This window comes from Coregonus lavaretus, assembly GCF_964263955.1.
Source record: "Coregonus lavaretus genome assembly, chromosome: 23".
In the NCBI taxonomy this organism is placed as follows: Eukaryota; Metazoa; Chordata; class Actinopteri; order Salmoniformes; family Salmonidae; genus Coregonus; species Coregonus lavaretus.
The window spans coordinates 47,639,498-47,655,490 of NC_140010.1; the positions used below are offsets into that span (position 1 = coordinate 47,639,498).

At 41.9% G+C, this 15,993-nt stretch overlaps 1 protein-coding gene across 2 annotated transcripts in view; it reads left to right on the forward strand.

The window, feature by feature from the left end:
- klhl18 (kelch-like family member 18) overlaps positions 1-15,993 on the forward strand; it is an 81,837-nt gene that overhangs the window by 14,420 nt on the left and 51,424 nt on the right. For both annotated transcript variants that reach the window (XM_084139710.1, XM_084139711.1), the window contains exon 4: positions 14,496-14,694. In XM_084139710.1, the coding sequence (XP_083995836.1) occupies positions 14,496-14,694 (199 nt within the window). The remainder of the gene's footprint in view (positions 1-14,495; positions 14,695-15,993) is intronic.

Below are 15,993 nucleotides of genomic sequence, written 5' to 3' on the forward strand. Positions count from 1 at the left end.
GTGAAGCATGGAGGTGGAAACATCATTCTTTGGGGATGCTTTTCTGCAAAGGGGACAGGACGACTGCACCGTATTGAGGGGAGGATGGATGGGGCCATGTATTGCGAGATCTTGGCCAACAACCTCCTTCCCTCAGTAAGAGCATTGAAGATGGGTCGTGGCTGGGTCTTCCAGCATGACAACGACCCGAAACACACAGCCAGGGCAACTAAGGAGTGGCTCCATAAGAAGCACATTAATGTCCTGGAGTGGTCTAGCCAGTCTCCAGACCTGAACCCAATAGAAAATCTTTGGAGGGAGCTGAAAGTCCGTATTGCCCAGCGACAGCCCCGAAACCTGAAGGATCTGGAGAAGGTCTGTATGGAAGAGTGGGCCAAAATCCCTGCTGCAGTGTGTGCAAACCTGGTCAAGACCTACAGGAAACGTATGATCTCTGTAATTGCAAACAAAGGTTTCTGTACCAAATATTAAGTTCTGCTTTTCTGATGTATCAAATACTTATGTCATGAAATAAAATGCAAATTAATTACTAAAAAATCATACAATGTGATTTTCTGGATTTTTGTTTTAGATTCCGTCTCTCACAGTTGAAGTGTACCTATGATAAAAATTACAGACCTCTACATGCTTTGTAAGTAGGAAAACCTGCAAAATCGGCAGTGTATCAAATACTTGTTCTCCCCACTATATATATACACACACACACACAGTGAGGGGAAAAAAGTATTTGATCCCCTGCTGATTTTGTACGTTTGCCCACTGACAAAGACATTTTCAGTCTATAATTTTAATGCTAGGTTTATTTGAACAGTGAGATAGAATAACAACAAAAAAATCCAGAAAAAAAACGCATGTCAAAAATGTTATTCATTGATTTGCATTTTAATGAGGGAATTAAGTATTTGACCCCTCTGCAAAACATAGTACTTGGTGGCAAAACCTTTGTTGGCAATCACAGAGGTCAGACATTTCTTGTAGTTGGCCACCAGGTTTCCACACAACTCAGGAGGGATTTTGTCCCACTCCTCTTTCCAGATCTTCTCCAAGTCATAAAGGTTTCGAGGCTGAGTTTGGCAACTCAAACCTTCAGCTCCCTCCACAGATTTTCTATGGGATTAAGGTCTGGAGACTGGCTAGGCCACTCCAGGACATTAATGTGCTTCTTCTTGAGCCACTCCTTTGTTGCCTTGGCCGTGTGTTTTGGGTCATTGTCATGCTGGAATACCCATCCACAACCCATTTTCAATGCCCTGGCTGAGGGAAGGAGGTTCTCACCCAAGACTTGACGGTACATGGCCCCGTCCATCGTCCCTTTGAGGCGATGAAGTTGTCCTGTCCCCTTAACAGAAAAACACCCCCAATGCATAATGTTTCCACCTCCATGTTTAAAGGTGGGAATGGTGTTCTTGGGGTCATAGGCAGCATTCCTCCTCCTCCAAACACGGCGAGTTGAGTTGATGCCAGTCCTTCACGGCGTAGTGTGTTACCAATTGTTTTCTTGGTGACTATGGTCCCAGCTGCCTTGAGATCATTGACAAGATCCTCCCGTGTAGTTCTGGGCTGATTTCTCACCATTCTCATGATCATTGCAACTCCACGAGGTGAGAGCTTGTATGGAGCCCCAGGCATAGGGAGATTGACAGTTTTTTTTTGTGTTTCTTCCATTTGCGAATAATCGCACCAACTGTTGTCACCTTCTCACCAAGCTGCTTGGCGATGGTCTTGTAGCCCATTCCAGCCTTGTGTAGGTCTACAATCTTGTCCCTGACATCCTTGGAGAGCTCTTTGGTATTGGCCATGGTGGAGAGTTTGGAATCTTATTGATTGATTGCTTCTGTGGACAGGTGTCTTATATACAGGTAACAAACTGAGATTAGGAGCACTCCCTTTAAGAGTGTGCTCCTAATCTCAGCTCATTACCTGTATAAAAGACACCTGGGAGCCAGAAATATTTCTGATTGAGAGGGGGTCAAATACAGTGGGGAGAACAAGTATTTGATACACTGCCGATTTTGCAGGTTTTCCTACTTACAAAGTATGTAGAGGTCTGTAATTTTTATTATAGGTACATTTAAACTGTGAGAGACGGAATCTAAAACAAAAATCCAGAAAATCACATTGTATTATTTTTAAGTAATTAATTTGCATTTTATACATCAGAAAAGCAGAAATTAATATTTGGTACAGAAACCTTTTTTTGCAATTACAGAGATCATACGTTTCCTGTAGGTCTTGACCAGGTTTGCACACACTGCAGCAGGGATTTTGGCCCACTCCTCCATACAGACCTTCTGTCACGCCCTGGCCTTGAGAGGCCTGTTGTCTTTAGTTGGTTTGGTCAGGGCGTGAGAATCTATGTTGGAAATTCTATGTTTGTGATCTAGGTAGTTTATTTCTAGGTTGGGCCGGGTGTGATTCCCAATCAGTGACAGCTGTCGCTCGTTGTCTCTGATTGGGGATCATACTTAAGTAGCCTGTTTGCCTACCTTAGTTGTGGGATCTTGTTCCGTGTTAGGCTTGTATGTGTTTAGCCTGAGGACTTCAAGTTGTTTTGTTTTAATGTTTATTTGATTTAATAAACATGCTCGCATACCACGCTGCACCTTGGTCTGAACGATCGTGACAGAAGATCCCACCACCAACGGACCAAGCAGCGTGTCCAAGAGGAGCAAACACCCTGGACACAGGTGGGGAAGATGTGGTCTTGGGAGGAGATATTTGCGGGTAAAGGACCCTGGGTTAAGGAAGAAGCCCAGGCAGGAGAGGAGAAACGGCGACCCAAGCCAAGCCAGTGGTGCGTGTCCCCAGTCCGGTACGTCCCATACCTACTCCCTGCACCAAGCCAGTGGTGCGTGTTCCCAGTCCACTACGGCCCGTCCCTGCTCCTCGCACCAAACCAGTGGTGCGTGTCTCCAGTCCGGCCCGGCCCGGCCTGCTCCACCGGTGCCTGATCCGGCTCCGGTCCGTTGCTCCATTCCGGAGCCAGCGCAATCCGCTCCACCGGTGTCTGATCCAGCTCCGGTCAGCTGCTCTACTCCGGAGCCAGAGCAATCCGCCCTGGCCTTGAGAGGCCTATTGTCTTTAGTTGGTTTGGTCAGGGCGTGAGAATCTATGCTGGAAATTCTGTGTTTGTGATCTAGGTAGTCTATTTCTAGGTTGGGCCGGGGTGATTCCCAATCAGAGACAGCTGTCGCTCGTTGTCTCTGATTGGGGATCATACAGTGGGGAAAAAAAGTATTTAGTCAGCCACCAATTGTGCAAGTTCTCCCACTTAAAAAGATGAGAGGCCTGTAATTTTCATCATAGGTACACGTCAACTATGACAGGCAAAATGAGAATTTTTCTTCCAGAAAATCACATTGTAGGATTTTTTATGAATTTATTTGCAAATTATGGTGGAAAATAAGTATTTGGTCACCTACAAACAAGCAAGATTTCTGGCTCTCACAGACCTGTAACTTCTTCTTTAAGAGGCTCCTCTGTCCTCCACTCGTTACCTGTATTAATGGCACCTGTTTGAACTTGTTATCAGTATAAAAGACACCTGTCCACAACCTCAAACAGTCACACTCCAAACTCCACTATGGCCAAGACCAAAGAGCTGTCAAAGGACACCAGAAACAAAATTGTAGACCTGCACCAGGCTGGGAAGACTGAATCTGCAATAGGTAAGCAGCTTGGTTTGAAGAAATCAACTGTGGGAGCAATTATTAGGAAATGGAAGACATACAAGACCACTGATAATCTCCCTCGATCTGGGGCTCCACGCAAAATCTCACCCCGTGGGGTCAAAATGATCACAAGAACGGTGAGCAAAAATCCCAGAACCACACGGGGGGACCTAGTGAATGACCTGCAGAGAGCTGGGACCAAAGTAACAAAGCCTACCATCAGTAACACACTACGCCGCCAGGGACTCAAATCCTGCTGTGCCAGACGTGTCCCCCTGCTTAAGCCAGTACATGTCCAGGCCCGTCTGAAGTTTGCTAGAGTGCATTTGGATGATCCAGAAGAGGATTGGGAGAATGTCATATGGTCAGATGAAACCAAAATAGAACTTTTTTGGTAAAAACTCAACTCGTTGTGTTTGGAGGACAAAGAATGCTGAGTTGCATCCAAAGAACACCATACCTACTGTGAAGCATGGGGGTGGAAACATCATGCTTTGGGGCTGTCTTTCTGCAAAGGGACCAGGACGACTGATCCGTGTAAAGGAAAGAATGAATGGGGCCATGTATCGTGAGATTTTGAGTGAAAACCTCCTTCCATCAGCAAGGGCATTGAAGATGAAACGTGGCTGGGTCTTTCAGCATGACAGTGATCCCAAACACACCGCCCGGGCAACGAAGGAGTGGCTTCGTAAGAAGCATTTCAAGGTCCTGGAGTGGCCTAGCCAGTCTCCAGATCTCAACCCCATAGAAAATCTTTGGAGGGAGTTGAAAGTCTGTGTTGCCCAACGACAGCCCCAAAACATCACTGCTCTAGAGGAGATCTGCATGGAGGAATGGGCCAAAATACCAGCAACAGTGTGTGAAAACCTTGTGAAGACTTACAGAAAACGTTTGACCCGTGTCATTGCCAACAAAGGGTATATAACAAAGTATTGAGAAACTTTTGTTATTGACCAAATATTTATTTTCCAACATAATTTGCAAATAAATTCATTAAAAATCCATTCATTAAAAAATGTGACTTTCTGGATTTTTTTTTTCTCATTTTGTCTGTCATAGTTGACGTGTACCTATGATAAAAATTACAGGCCTCTCTCATCTTTTTAAGTGGGAGAACTTGCACAATTGGTGGCTGACTAAATACTTTTTTCCCCCACTGTACTTAAGTAGCCTGTTTGCCTACCTTAATTGTGGGATCTTGTTCCGTGTTAGGCTTGTATGTGTTTAGCCTGAGGACTTCACGTTACGTTGTTTCTGGTTTTGTTTAATGTTTATTTGATTTAATAAACATGTTTGCATACCACGCTGCACCTTGGTCTGACCCGTCTCTCAACGATCGTGACATCTTCTCCAGATCCTTCAGGTTTGGTGGCTGTCGCTGGGCAATACAGACTTTCAACTCCCTCCAAAGATTTTCTATTGGGTTCAGGTCTGGAGACTGGCTAGGCCACTCCAGGACCTTGAGATGCTTCTTACGGAGCCACTCCTTAGTTGCCCTGGCTGTGTGTTTTGGGTCGTTGTCATGCTGGAAGACCCAGCCACGACCAATCTTCAATGCTCTTACTGAGGGAAGGAGGTTGTTGGCCAAGATCTCGCGATACATGGCCCCATCCATCTTCCCCTCAATACGGTGCAGTCGTCCTGTCCCTTTTGCAGAAAAGCATCCCCAAAGAATGATGTTTCCACCTCCATGCTTCACGGTTGGAATGGTGTACTTGGGGTTGTACTCATCCTTCTTCTTCCTCCAAACACGGCGAGTGGAGTTTAGACCAAAAAGCTCAATTTTTGTCTCATCAGACCACATGACCTTCTCCCATTCCTCCTCTGGATCATCCAGATGGTCATTGGCAAACTTCAGATGGGCCTTGACATGCGCAGGCTTCAGCAGGGGGACCTTGCGTGCGCTGCAGGATTTTAATCCATGACGGCGTAGTGTGTTACTAATGGTTTTCTTTGAGACTGTGGTCCCAGCTCTCTTCAGGTCATTGACCAGGTCCTGCCTTGTAGTTCTGGGCTGATCCCTCACCTTCCTCATGATCATTAATGCCCCACGAGATGAGATCTCGCATGGAGCCCCAGACCGAGGGTGATTGACCGTCATCTTGATCTTCTTCCCTTTTATAATAATTGCGCCAACAGTTGTTGCCTTCTCACCAAGCTGCTTGCCTATTGTCCTTTAGCCAATCCCAGCCTTGTGCAGATCTACAATTTTATCCCTGATGTCCTTACACAGCTCTCTGGTCTTGGCCATTGTGGAGAAGATGGAGTCTGTTTGATTGAGTGTGTGGACAGGTGTATTTTATACAGGTAACGAGTTCAAACAGGTGCAGTTAATACAGGTAATGAGTGGAGAACAGGAGGGCTTCTTAAAGAAAAAGTAACAGGTCTGTGAGAGCCATAATTCTTACTGGTTGGTAGGTGATCAAATACTTATGTCATGCAATAAAATGCAAATTAATTACTTAAAAATCATACAATGTGACTTTCTGGAGAAAAAAAAATTCATTCTGTCTCTCACAGTTGAAGTGTACCTATGATAGAAATGACAGACCTTTACATCAGGGTTCTTCAATTCCGGTCCAGGAGGGCCGGAAACACTTCTGTTTTTTATTTCTACCTGGTAGTTAATTGCACTCACCTGGTGTCCCAGGTCTGAATTAGCCCCTGATTAGAAGGAGAGGATAAAAAACAGAGGTGTTTCGGCCCTCCAGGACCGGAATTGAAGAACCCTGCTCTACATGCTTTGTAAGTAGGAAAACCTGCAAAATCGGCAGTGTATCAAATACTTGTTCTCCCCACTGTACTTTTATCCCTCATTAAAATGCAAATAAATTCATAACTTTTTTGACATGCGTTTTTCTGGATTTTTTGGTCTCTCATTGTTCAAATAACCTACCATTAAAATGATAGACTGATAATTTCTTTGTCAGTGGGCAAATGTACAAAATCAGCAGGGGATCAAATACTTTTTCCCCTCACTGTATGTATATATATATATATATATACACACACACAGTGCATTTGAAAAGTATTCAGAACCCTTGACCTTTTCCACTTTCTAAAATGTATTACATTGCCCCCCCCCCCCCCCCCCCCCCCCCCCCCATCAATCAACACACAATACCCCATAATGACAAAGTAAAAACCATTTTTTGCAGAAGGGGGAATTGCATGAAATAAAAAGCATTAATTTTTAAAAATGTACCGCCTGTATTGTATGCAACAACAAAAAAAATATGTATATTAAAACAGTTGCTCAGAGAAACAGATTTAGCTAAGTATTACTTTTTTCTCAAAGATAAGTGTCAAAATGATTGGCATCCCTATAAGTTCTTATAAATTAAATCGAACAAAATTAAATCTGAATGAACATTCTACTTTTTAAAGTTAATCTGAGTTAAAGAAACTGTATTGTGGTCTTCCATGGCTTCCTGTTTCCCTGGGGTATGAAAATGAGGTAACATTACATGTAACACCCCTTTGTCATCCATCACCATGGGGAAAGACAGAGCTCACAAATGAAAAGAGACATGGTTGTTGGTCTTCATAAATCAGGGAATGGGTACATAAAAATAGCTAAAAAGTGAAATATAAGAGCGATTCCGTGTAAAAGTCAACCTGAGCATGCACAAATAAAGTTAGTCATTTCCAGATTAAACCACTTTCATAATTATCCTTAAGGAGTTCAGGTTTTATTTGAAAAGTTAAAGTAGGAAATTGCATGAATTTTGACCATTACCGAGTAGGTGGACAAGTGTTAAAAAAGGCTTTTCAGTTAATCATGGGCTCACAGAGCTTGTTTTAACTCTCACAGCAGTATTAGTCATGAAGATGAGATGTTAATGTAGCAATGCATACCACATTTACATTTTGTTTGCATGCTCTACAGTCTTAAGATATGGAGGTGGTGACTGGGATGGGCATTGGAACATAACATTTAATTGGTCACATGCTTCGTAAAGAACAGGTGTAGACTAACATTGAAATGCTCAACAATGCAGAGAAAGAATAGAAAAGCTAAACACAGATCTAATAAAAGTAATAATAAATACCCAATGAGTAACAATAACTTGGCTATATACACGGGGTACCAGTACCGAGTCGATGTGCAGGGTTACGAGGTAATTGAGGTAGATATGTACATATGACTAGGAATAAAATTACAGATAATAAACAGTAGCAGCAGCGTATGTGATGAGTGCAAAAAGGGTCAATGCAGATAGTCCTGGTAGCTATTTGGTTAACTATTTAACAAACTATTTAGCAGTCTTATGGCTTTGGGGTAGAAGCTGTTCAGGGTCCTGTTGGTTCCAGACTTGGTGCTTGGGTGGCTGGAGTGTTTGACAATTTTTAGGGCCTACCTCTTACACCGCCTGGTATAAAGGTCATGTATGGCAGGGAGCTCGGCCCCAGTGATGTACTGGGCTATACTCATTACCCTCTGTAGCGTCTTGCGGTCGGATGCCAAGCAGTTGCCGTACCAAGCGGTGATGCAGCCAGTCAAGATGCTCTCAATGGTGCAACTGTATAACTTTTTGAGGATCTGAGGGCCCAGTAAATGGGTTCAATTTCAAACCTAGGCAACAGTAAAATAGATTATGTTGGAAACTGTTGGAATGCCCGCCCATATGACCATTATGCATAGGAGGCGCGGTGGCCGTAGATATAATTCAAGTGACCTATTTCAAAAACAACTTGTGTATCTCTAATCATTTGATATCAATGAGATGGGCACATGTATTAGTTACAGAATCTAATATATGTACAAAATGACAAAGTGGAGACCTGGAAGGCAAGACAAATCAGTGACATTCAGGTAAGAAATAGACTGATATCAACCTCTTGGTTCAGATCTTTAGGAGACATGGTGCACAAATGGTGAATCCAATACAATTCTCTTCTCAATAATAGATTATCAGTATCTTACCCCCCTCCTAGGAGTCTTAACATGTTCGATACCAATGTATCTCAGAGAGCTAATGTTGTGACAAGCCTCCATGAAATGCACAGCCACAGGGTTTCTCTGGTCAAGAGTCCTGATATTACTCCTGTGTTCTGCTATCCTTCTTTTCAGAGCTTGTTTCGTTTTTCCTACATAGCATAGACCATAAATCGTGGAACACGTAATTATGCCCTTAATCTTAATGGCACATGCCAAATCTTTTCAGCCTCCTGAGGGGGAAGAGGTGTTGTCATGCCCTCTTCACGACTGTGTTGGTGTGTGTGGACCATGATAGATCCTTAGTGATGTGGACACCGAGGAACTTGAAGCTCTCGACCCGCTCCACTAAAGCCCTGCCGATGTGAATGGGGGCGTGCTCGGACCTCCATTTCCTATAGTCTACAATCAGCTCCTTTGTCTTGCTTACGTTGAGGGAGTTGTTGTTGTCCTGGCACCACACTGCCAGGTCTCTGACGTCCTCCCTATAGGCTCTCTCATCGTCGTCGGTGATCAGACCTACCACCGTCGTGTCATCGGCAAATGTAATGATGGTGTCGTGGGTGAACAGGGAGTACAGGAGAGGACTAAGCACACACCCCTCAGGGGTCCCCGTGTTGAAGGTCAGCGTGGCGGATGTGTTGCATACCCTTACCACCAGGGGGTGGCCAATCAGGAACTCCAGGATCCAGTTGCAGAGGGAGGTGTTCAGTCCCAGGGTCCTTTAGTTATGAGCTTGGAGGGCACTATGGTGTTGAACACTGAGCTGTAGTCAATGAACAGCATTCTCACATAGGTGTTCCTCTTGTCCAGGTGGGAAAGGGCGGTGTGGATTGCAATGGAGATCGCGTCATCTGTGGATCTGTTGGGGCGGTATGTGAATTGGAGTGGGTCCAGGGTGTCTGGGATGATGGTATTGATGTGAGCCATGACCAGCCTTTCAAAGCATTTCATGGCTACATATGGGAGTGCTACAGGGCGATAGTCATTGAGAAATCCAATTAAATTTTATTTGTCACATGCGCCGAATACAACAAGTGTAGACTTTACCGTGAAATGCTTATTTACGCGCCCTTTCCCAAAAATGCAGTTAAAAAGGTAGAAAATTAACAAATAGATCAAAAATAAAATAATAACATAAAATAACACATTTTAGACAGGTTACCTTGGTGTTCTTGGGCTCGGGGACTATGGTGGTCTGCTTGAAACATGTAGGTATTACAGACTGGGTCAGAGAGAGGATGAAAATGTCAGTGAAGACACTTGCCAGCTGGTCAGCGCATGCTCGGAGTACATCTCCTGGTAATCCATCTGGCCTTGTGAATGTTAACCTGTTTAAAGGTCTTGCATAGGCTATGGAGAGCGTGATCACACAGTCCAGAACAGCTGGTGCTCTCATGCATGGTTCAGTGTTGCTTGCCTCGAAGCGAGCATAGAAGGCATTTAGCTCATCTGGTAGGCTCACTTCACTGGGCAGGTCGCTGCTAGGTTTCCCTTGATTGGATCATCTTGAAACTTTCTCTGTGAAGCGAACTTTCTTCTATATAATTGGTTTCTCTCTTCATTGTCAGTATCCTTTTTCAGCATTATAACATCCATAACGGGTGTGGATGTGATGGATATTGAATTATTATATCTTAGCTTCAGAAGCTTGTGCATTCACCACATTGTGTTTGCTTGTTCTGGGATGTAGGCTAGTCTTCAGACTTTTACTGAAGCAATTGTTGATATCTTGAAAAAGTATGTTCTAGAAAGATTATCTTTGAAAAAATATGCTGAAATGCATTTCTCATACATGACATCACTTATTTTTAGATAGAAAGATGAGAAAAGTGCTTATCAACCATCTCTGAATAGTCTTGAAATTTATTTTTCATATGAATACCCCCCAACATATACTGACTTCATCCGGTGTCCAGAAAAGTGAATTGGCAGTAAAGGCACATGTCATTTGCATATTTTCTTATAATACAATCTTATATTTGTGTCTAAATTCAACTGGTAAAAGTACATTTTTAGATTACATATATACAGTCGTGGTCAAAAGTTTTGAGAATGACACAAATACTAATTTTCACCAAGTCTGGTGCCTCAGTTTTGATGATGGGAATTTGCATATACTCCAGAATGTCATGAAGAGTGATCAGATGAATTGCAATTAATTGCAAAGTCCCTATTTGCCATGAAAATGAACTTAATCCCCCCCAAAAACATTTACACTGCATTTCAGCCCTGTCACAAAAGGACCAGCTGCCATCATGTCAGTGATTCTCTCGTTACCACAGGTGAGTGTGTCTGGAGGCTGGAGATCACTCTGTCATGCTGATTTGAGTTAGAATAACAGACTGGAAGCTTTAGAAGGATGGTGGTGTTTGAAATCATTGTTCTTCCTCTGTTAACCATGGTTACCTGCAAGGAAACATGTGCCGTCATCATTGCTTTGCACAAAAAGGGCTTCACAGGCAAAGATATTGCTGCTAGTAAGATTGCACCTAAATCAACCATTTATCGGATCATCAAGAACTTCAAGGAGAGAGGTTCAATTGTTGTGAAGAAGGCGTCAGGGCGCCCAAGAAAGTCCAGCAAGCGCCAGGACCGTCTCATAAAGTTGATTCAGCTGTGGGATCGGGCACCACCAGTGCATAACTTGCTCAGGAATGGCAGCAGGCAGGTGTGAGTGCATCTGCAAGCACAGTGACGCGAAGACTTTTGGAGGATGGCCTGATGTCAAGAAGGGCAGCAAAGAAGCCACTTCTCTCCAGGAAAAACATCAGGGACAGACTGATATTCTGCAAAAGGTACAGGGATTGGACTGCTGAGGACTGGGGTAAAGTCATTTTCTCTGATGAATCTCCTTTCCGATTGTTTGGGGCATCCGGAAAAAAGCTTGTCCGGAGAAAAGGTGAGCGCTACCATCAGTCCTGTGTCATGCCAACAGTAAATCATCCTGAGACCATTCAAGTGTGGGGTTGCTTCTCAGCCAAGGGAGTGGGCTCACTCACAATTTTGCCTAAGAACACAGCCATGAATAAAGAATGGTACCAACACATCCTCCGAGAGCAACTTCTCCCAACCATCCAAGAACAGTTTGGTGACGACCAATGCCTTTTCCAGCATGATGGAGCACCTTGCCATAAGGCAAAAGTGATAACTAAGTGGCTCGGGGAACAAAACATCAACATTTTGGGTCCATGGCCAGGAAACTCCCCAGACCTTAATCCCATTGAGAACTTTTCGTTGTTCCTCGAGGTGGGTGGACAAACAAAAACCCACAAATTCGGACAAACTCCAAGCATTGATTATGCAAGAATGGGCTGCCATCAGTCAGGATGTGGCCCAGAAGTTAATTGACAGCATGCCAGGGCGGATTGCAGAGGTCTTGAAAAAGAAGGGTCAACACTGCAAATATTCACTCTTTGCATAAACTTAATGTAATTGTCAATAAAAGCCTTTGACACTTATGGAATGCTTGTAATTATACTTCAGTATACCATAGTAACATCTGACAAAAATATCTCATAACACTGAGGCAGCGAACTTTGTGAAGACCAATACTTGTGTCGTTCTCAAAACTTTTGACCACAACTGTACATGCATACATATTTGGATGTGGTGCCTGGCAATGTTCCCTCAAATTTTTTGGGGTACTGAGCAAATTTGAAGTCTTATGAACGGAAACTTGAACATTGTCGGAATTTTGTGCAACTTCCGGCGCGCGCTTATAGTGAACACTGAGGCTGTACCCTTACAGTTTTAGACTATTTGACTATTTGAGCATAAAGTAGCCCTACCAACAAATCCAATGGAGCAAATACCATAACATTTTCACATGGAAATAGCTTTTGATTTCTATGAAGTAGCCTACAGAAGCCTATATGTGGTATTCAATGCAGACCTACATTGCCTGAGACTTTTAAAAACGTTTTTACATTATGAAGGGCTTGACATTAATTCATGATTTTTTACTTGGTCTGTAACACCATGGGCCACATAGGTGACTATATTGCATTGTATTGTGTTGTATGATGCAAGAAACCATTTTACAAAATAAAATTAATTATTATTACCATACAGAGAATTAAACAATGTAGGCTACCCCTCTGCCTATTGGCTTATTTGCATATTTAATTAAGACATATGCTTTTTATCTGACTGGCTTTTCAAAGACAGCTTGAAATGTAGCCTACATGTTTTGTGCTCTTGTAGGAAGTAGTAACTCCCCATTGCTGACCTATACTTATCTATAACCGGGCTAATAACTCACAAACTAGCAAAGAATTTCAACAAATGTGCTCACGCACAGCTCTGATCTGAACTGATCTGAAAAGCACATTCACTCGTGGGTGATTGAAGGACCGCTCGTGGGGCACCCCCACCAATAGAATTCTACTCCGTAGACTCAATCTTGCAAAGTTAGATTTGTTTTGGTTTGTTGCATTGAAAAGGGCCAGATATAATGTTGATTCGATCACAGAAAAAACGTTGATCTATATAGTGCAAACTAATGGGGAAAACTCAGAATTTCAATGTCTTGCGTCTCTGCACTGCATGGCATTTAGTCTGCGCTGCAGTCCTGGAGGAAGGGTCGCGCACACGTGCACTTTAGAGGGAACATCAGTGCCTGGCCTTGTATACTATTCAGTTTACCTGTAATTATGCAATCCTAAGGAACTATGTCATCTGCTGACATTCCAAATGACAACAAATGTGTCATGATAGATTTTGATCAAGAAATCTTTGAGTTGAAGGTCTATTTCAGACTGTAACATCCATAATGGAGGGTGTAACATCCATATCGGTTGTTTTTCCTCTGTAATGTAATAATGGAAATGACCATCTTTTCAAAATTATCGTTTTTGTTTTCAGCCAAGCCTTTCCATCCGCATGGCAATCCATGTTTTGACTTACAAACTCAGACTTTTGCTAATAAGTTCAGTCTCCCCAAAAAGCTTGTCCATTTCATGTAACATCCATAACCCCAAGCACACATCATAATCCACAAAGAAATGATTAATTGACCATAAAATCAACATTTTGCAATGGCCATCTCAGTCTCCGGACTTGAACCCCATTGAAAACCTGTGGTTTGAATTGAAGAGGGCAGTCCATAAGGGCAAATCTGAAGGATATCATGGATCTGTAAAGATTCTGTATGGAGGAATGTGTTCTCTAATCTCATAAGACATTTTAGAAAAAGTCTCAATGCCGTTATCCTCACAATAATTGCATTTTCAGATTTTTTTTTTAGCATGCAATATAGCAAAGTATTTGTATAATTTAATTTATACAGTCTTTTTTGCTAATCTTTATCAAGGGTGCCAATAATTTTGGACCTGACTGAATATATATTTTATTTGATGTTATATTTTCATTATTATTATTTTATTATTATTATTACTTTATTTCTAATTTGTATGTACTTTGAGATCATTCTTGTAATAAAAAAAACATTTCACAAATGTAATAAATGATTATTATGTCTGTACTTGTCAGCACCACCTTGTTTAAAATTCCTGGGGAGAACCCTATTACTAGCAGCACCCAACCCTTGTTGGTGGTAAATCATGGAAAATTAATCATTTGATTTCCCCTTCTGCAAATCAAAAATGTGTTTTTCTGTTCAGCTTTTTGGTCTGTGGGTATGCCGCTAATATTCTCAACACTGGAGCATTTATTAAACTCCCAAAAGTCCTTGGCACTGTAGGCAAATTATTTTTCAATATTGCACACTTAGGGTGACATCTTGCATGAGCAATTGGCGGAAAAAAAAATAACCATGACATTTAAAAGTAACTGGAAGTTGTGAATAACTTATAAGCAGCATTCATTTGAACTTTTACTCTCCCTTTCTCTCTCTCTTCCACACCACCTCTATTTCACCCCAGACTTCACCCTAAGAACTGTCTGGGCGTGCGACAGTTTGCAGAGACCATGATGTGCACAACACTGTACGACGCGGCCAACAGTTTTGTCCACCAGCACTTTGTGGAGGTGTCCGTGTCTGAGGAGTTCCTCAGTCTCAGGCCAGAGGAAATACTGGAGCTGGTTGGCTGTGACGAGCTCAACATCAAAGCGGAGGAGCAGGTCTGTGGCTTTTATTGTCATTAGGGGTTCAAGCAGTGAAACATGATGGAGCAATACCAAGGGATTCGGTATGCACATTTGGAAAGCTCCGCACCCTGTTTTAGATAGTCACATTTTGTTCAAATCCATTCAATTTAAATCCATTGGAAAATAATTTCTACAACTTCTCAAGAACATTTGCCATGATGGATTTTCCATCATTTAATTTAGTGAACAACATTTGAACATTTTAAAATCTGTATATACTATCTATGGACCAAGAGCTTTAAGTTGTATAAAGTTTGTGTCCCAAACAATATGGACGCTATGAACCAATTAACACTAGAACCAGCATTTGATTTTGTAATTAAAAGGAATCTACAATTATGAAAGTATTATTATGAAATACAAAATATATAGTACAGCCAAGATTAAATAGAGAATAGTCTGATGGGTGAGAATATTGTGAATGAAGAGGGTGAAGAAGTGTTGGGGTGGCAGGGTAGCCTAGACTCTAGGCCAGGGATCTCCAACATTTTCTAGCATGAGAGCTACTTTTAAAAAATGAAACATGTTCTGAGCTAAATAATAATAATTTAGCTTTTAAATAGGCAATTCTTCTATTTTCCTCTCCCCTGCAAGTCTTCCCCAGGTCCTTGCTATACAATAAATGTGTTTTCTGTCAATATACCTGGAAAGAAAGGGTAAGTAATCAACTCTAATATAAGCCCTATGAAATCTTATTCATTCTTTCCCGAATTCCGTTTTATATAGTATTTTCCCCAAATCCATTTTCTGGGTTTTATTTTTCCAATTATTTATAGGGAAACAAACAAATTGAAAGTTCTGAGACAATGCTAATGCATAAATCACATCAGAATACAATTTTTGAGGTCTGGAATTGCTGGAATTTAATATATTGTGTTAGGTTTGGTTCTTTACCTAACCAGGGGTGGGATAATTTATTTTTATTATTTTTTTATTTTTTTATTTCACCTTTATTTAACCAGGTAAGCCAGTTGAGAACAAGTTCTCATTTACATCTGCGACCTGGCCAAGATAAAGCAAAGCAGTGTGATAAAAACAACAACACAGAGTTACATATGGGGTAAAACAAAACATAAAGTCAAAAATACAACAGAAAATATATAAATACAGTGTGTGCAAATGTATCAAGTTATGGAGGTATGGTAATAAATAGGCCATAGTGCAAAATAATTACAATTACTATTAACACTGGAATGATAGATGTGCAAGAGATGATGTGCAAATAGAGATACTGGGGTGCAAATGAGCAAAATAAATAACAATATGGGGATG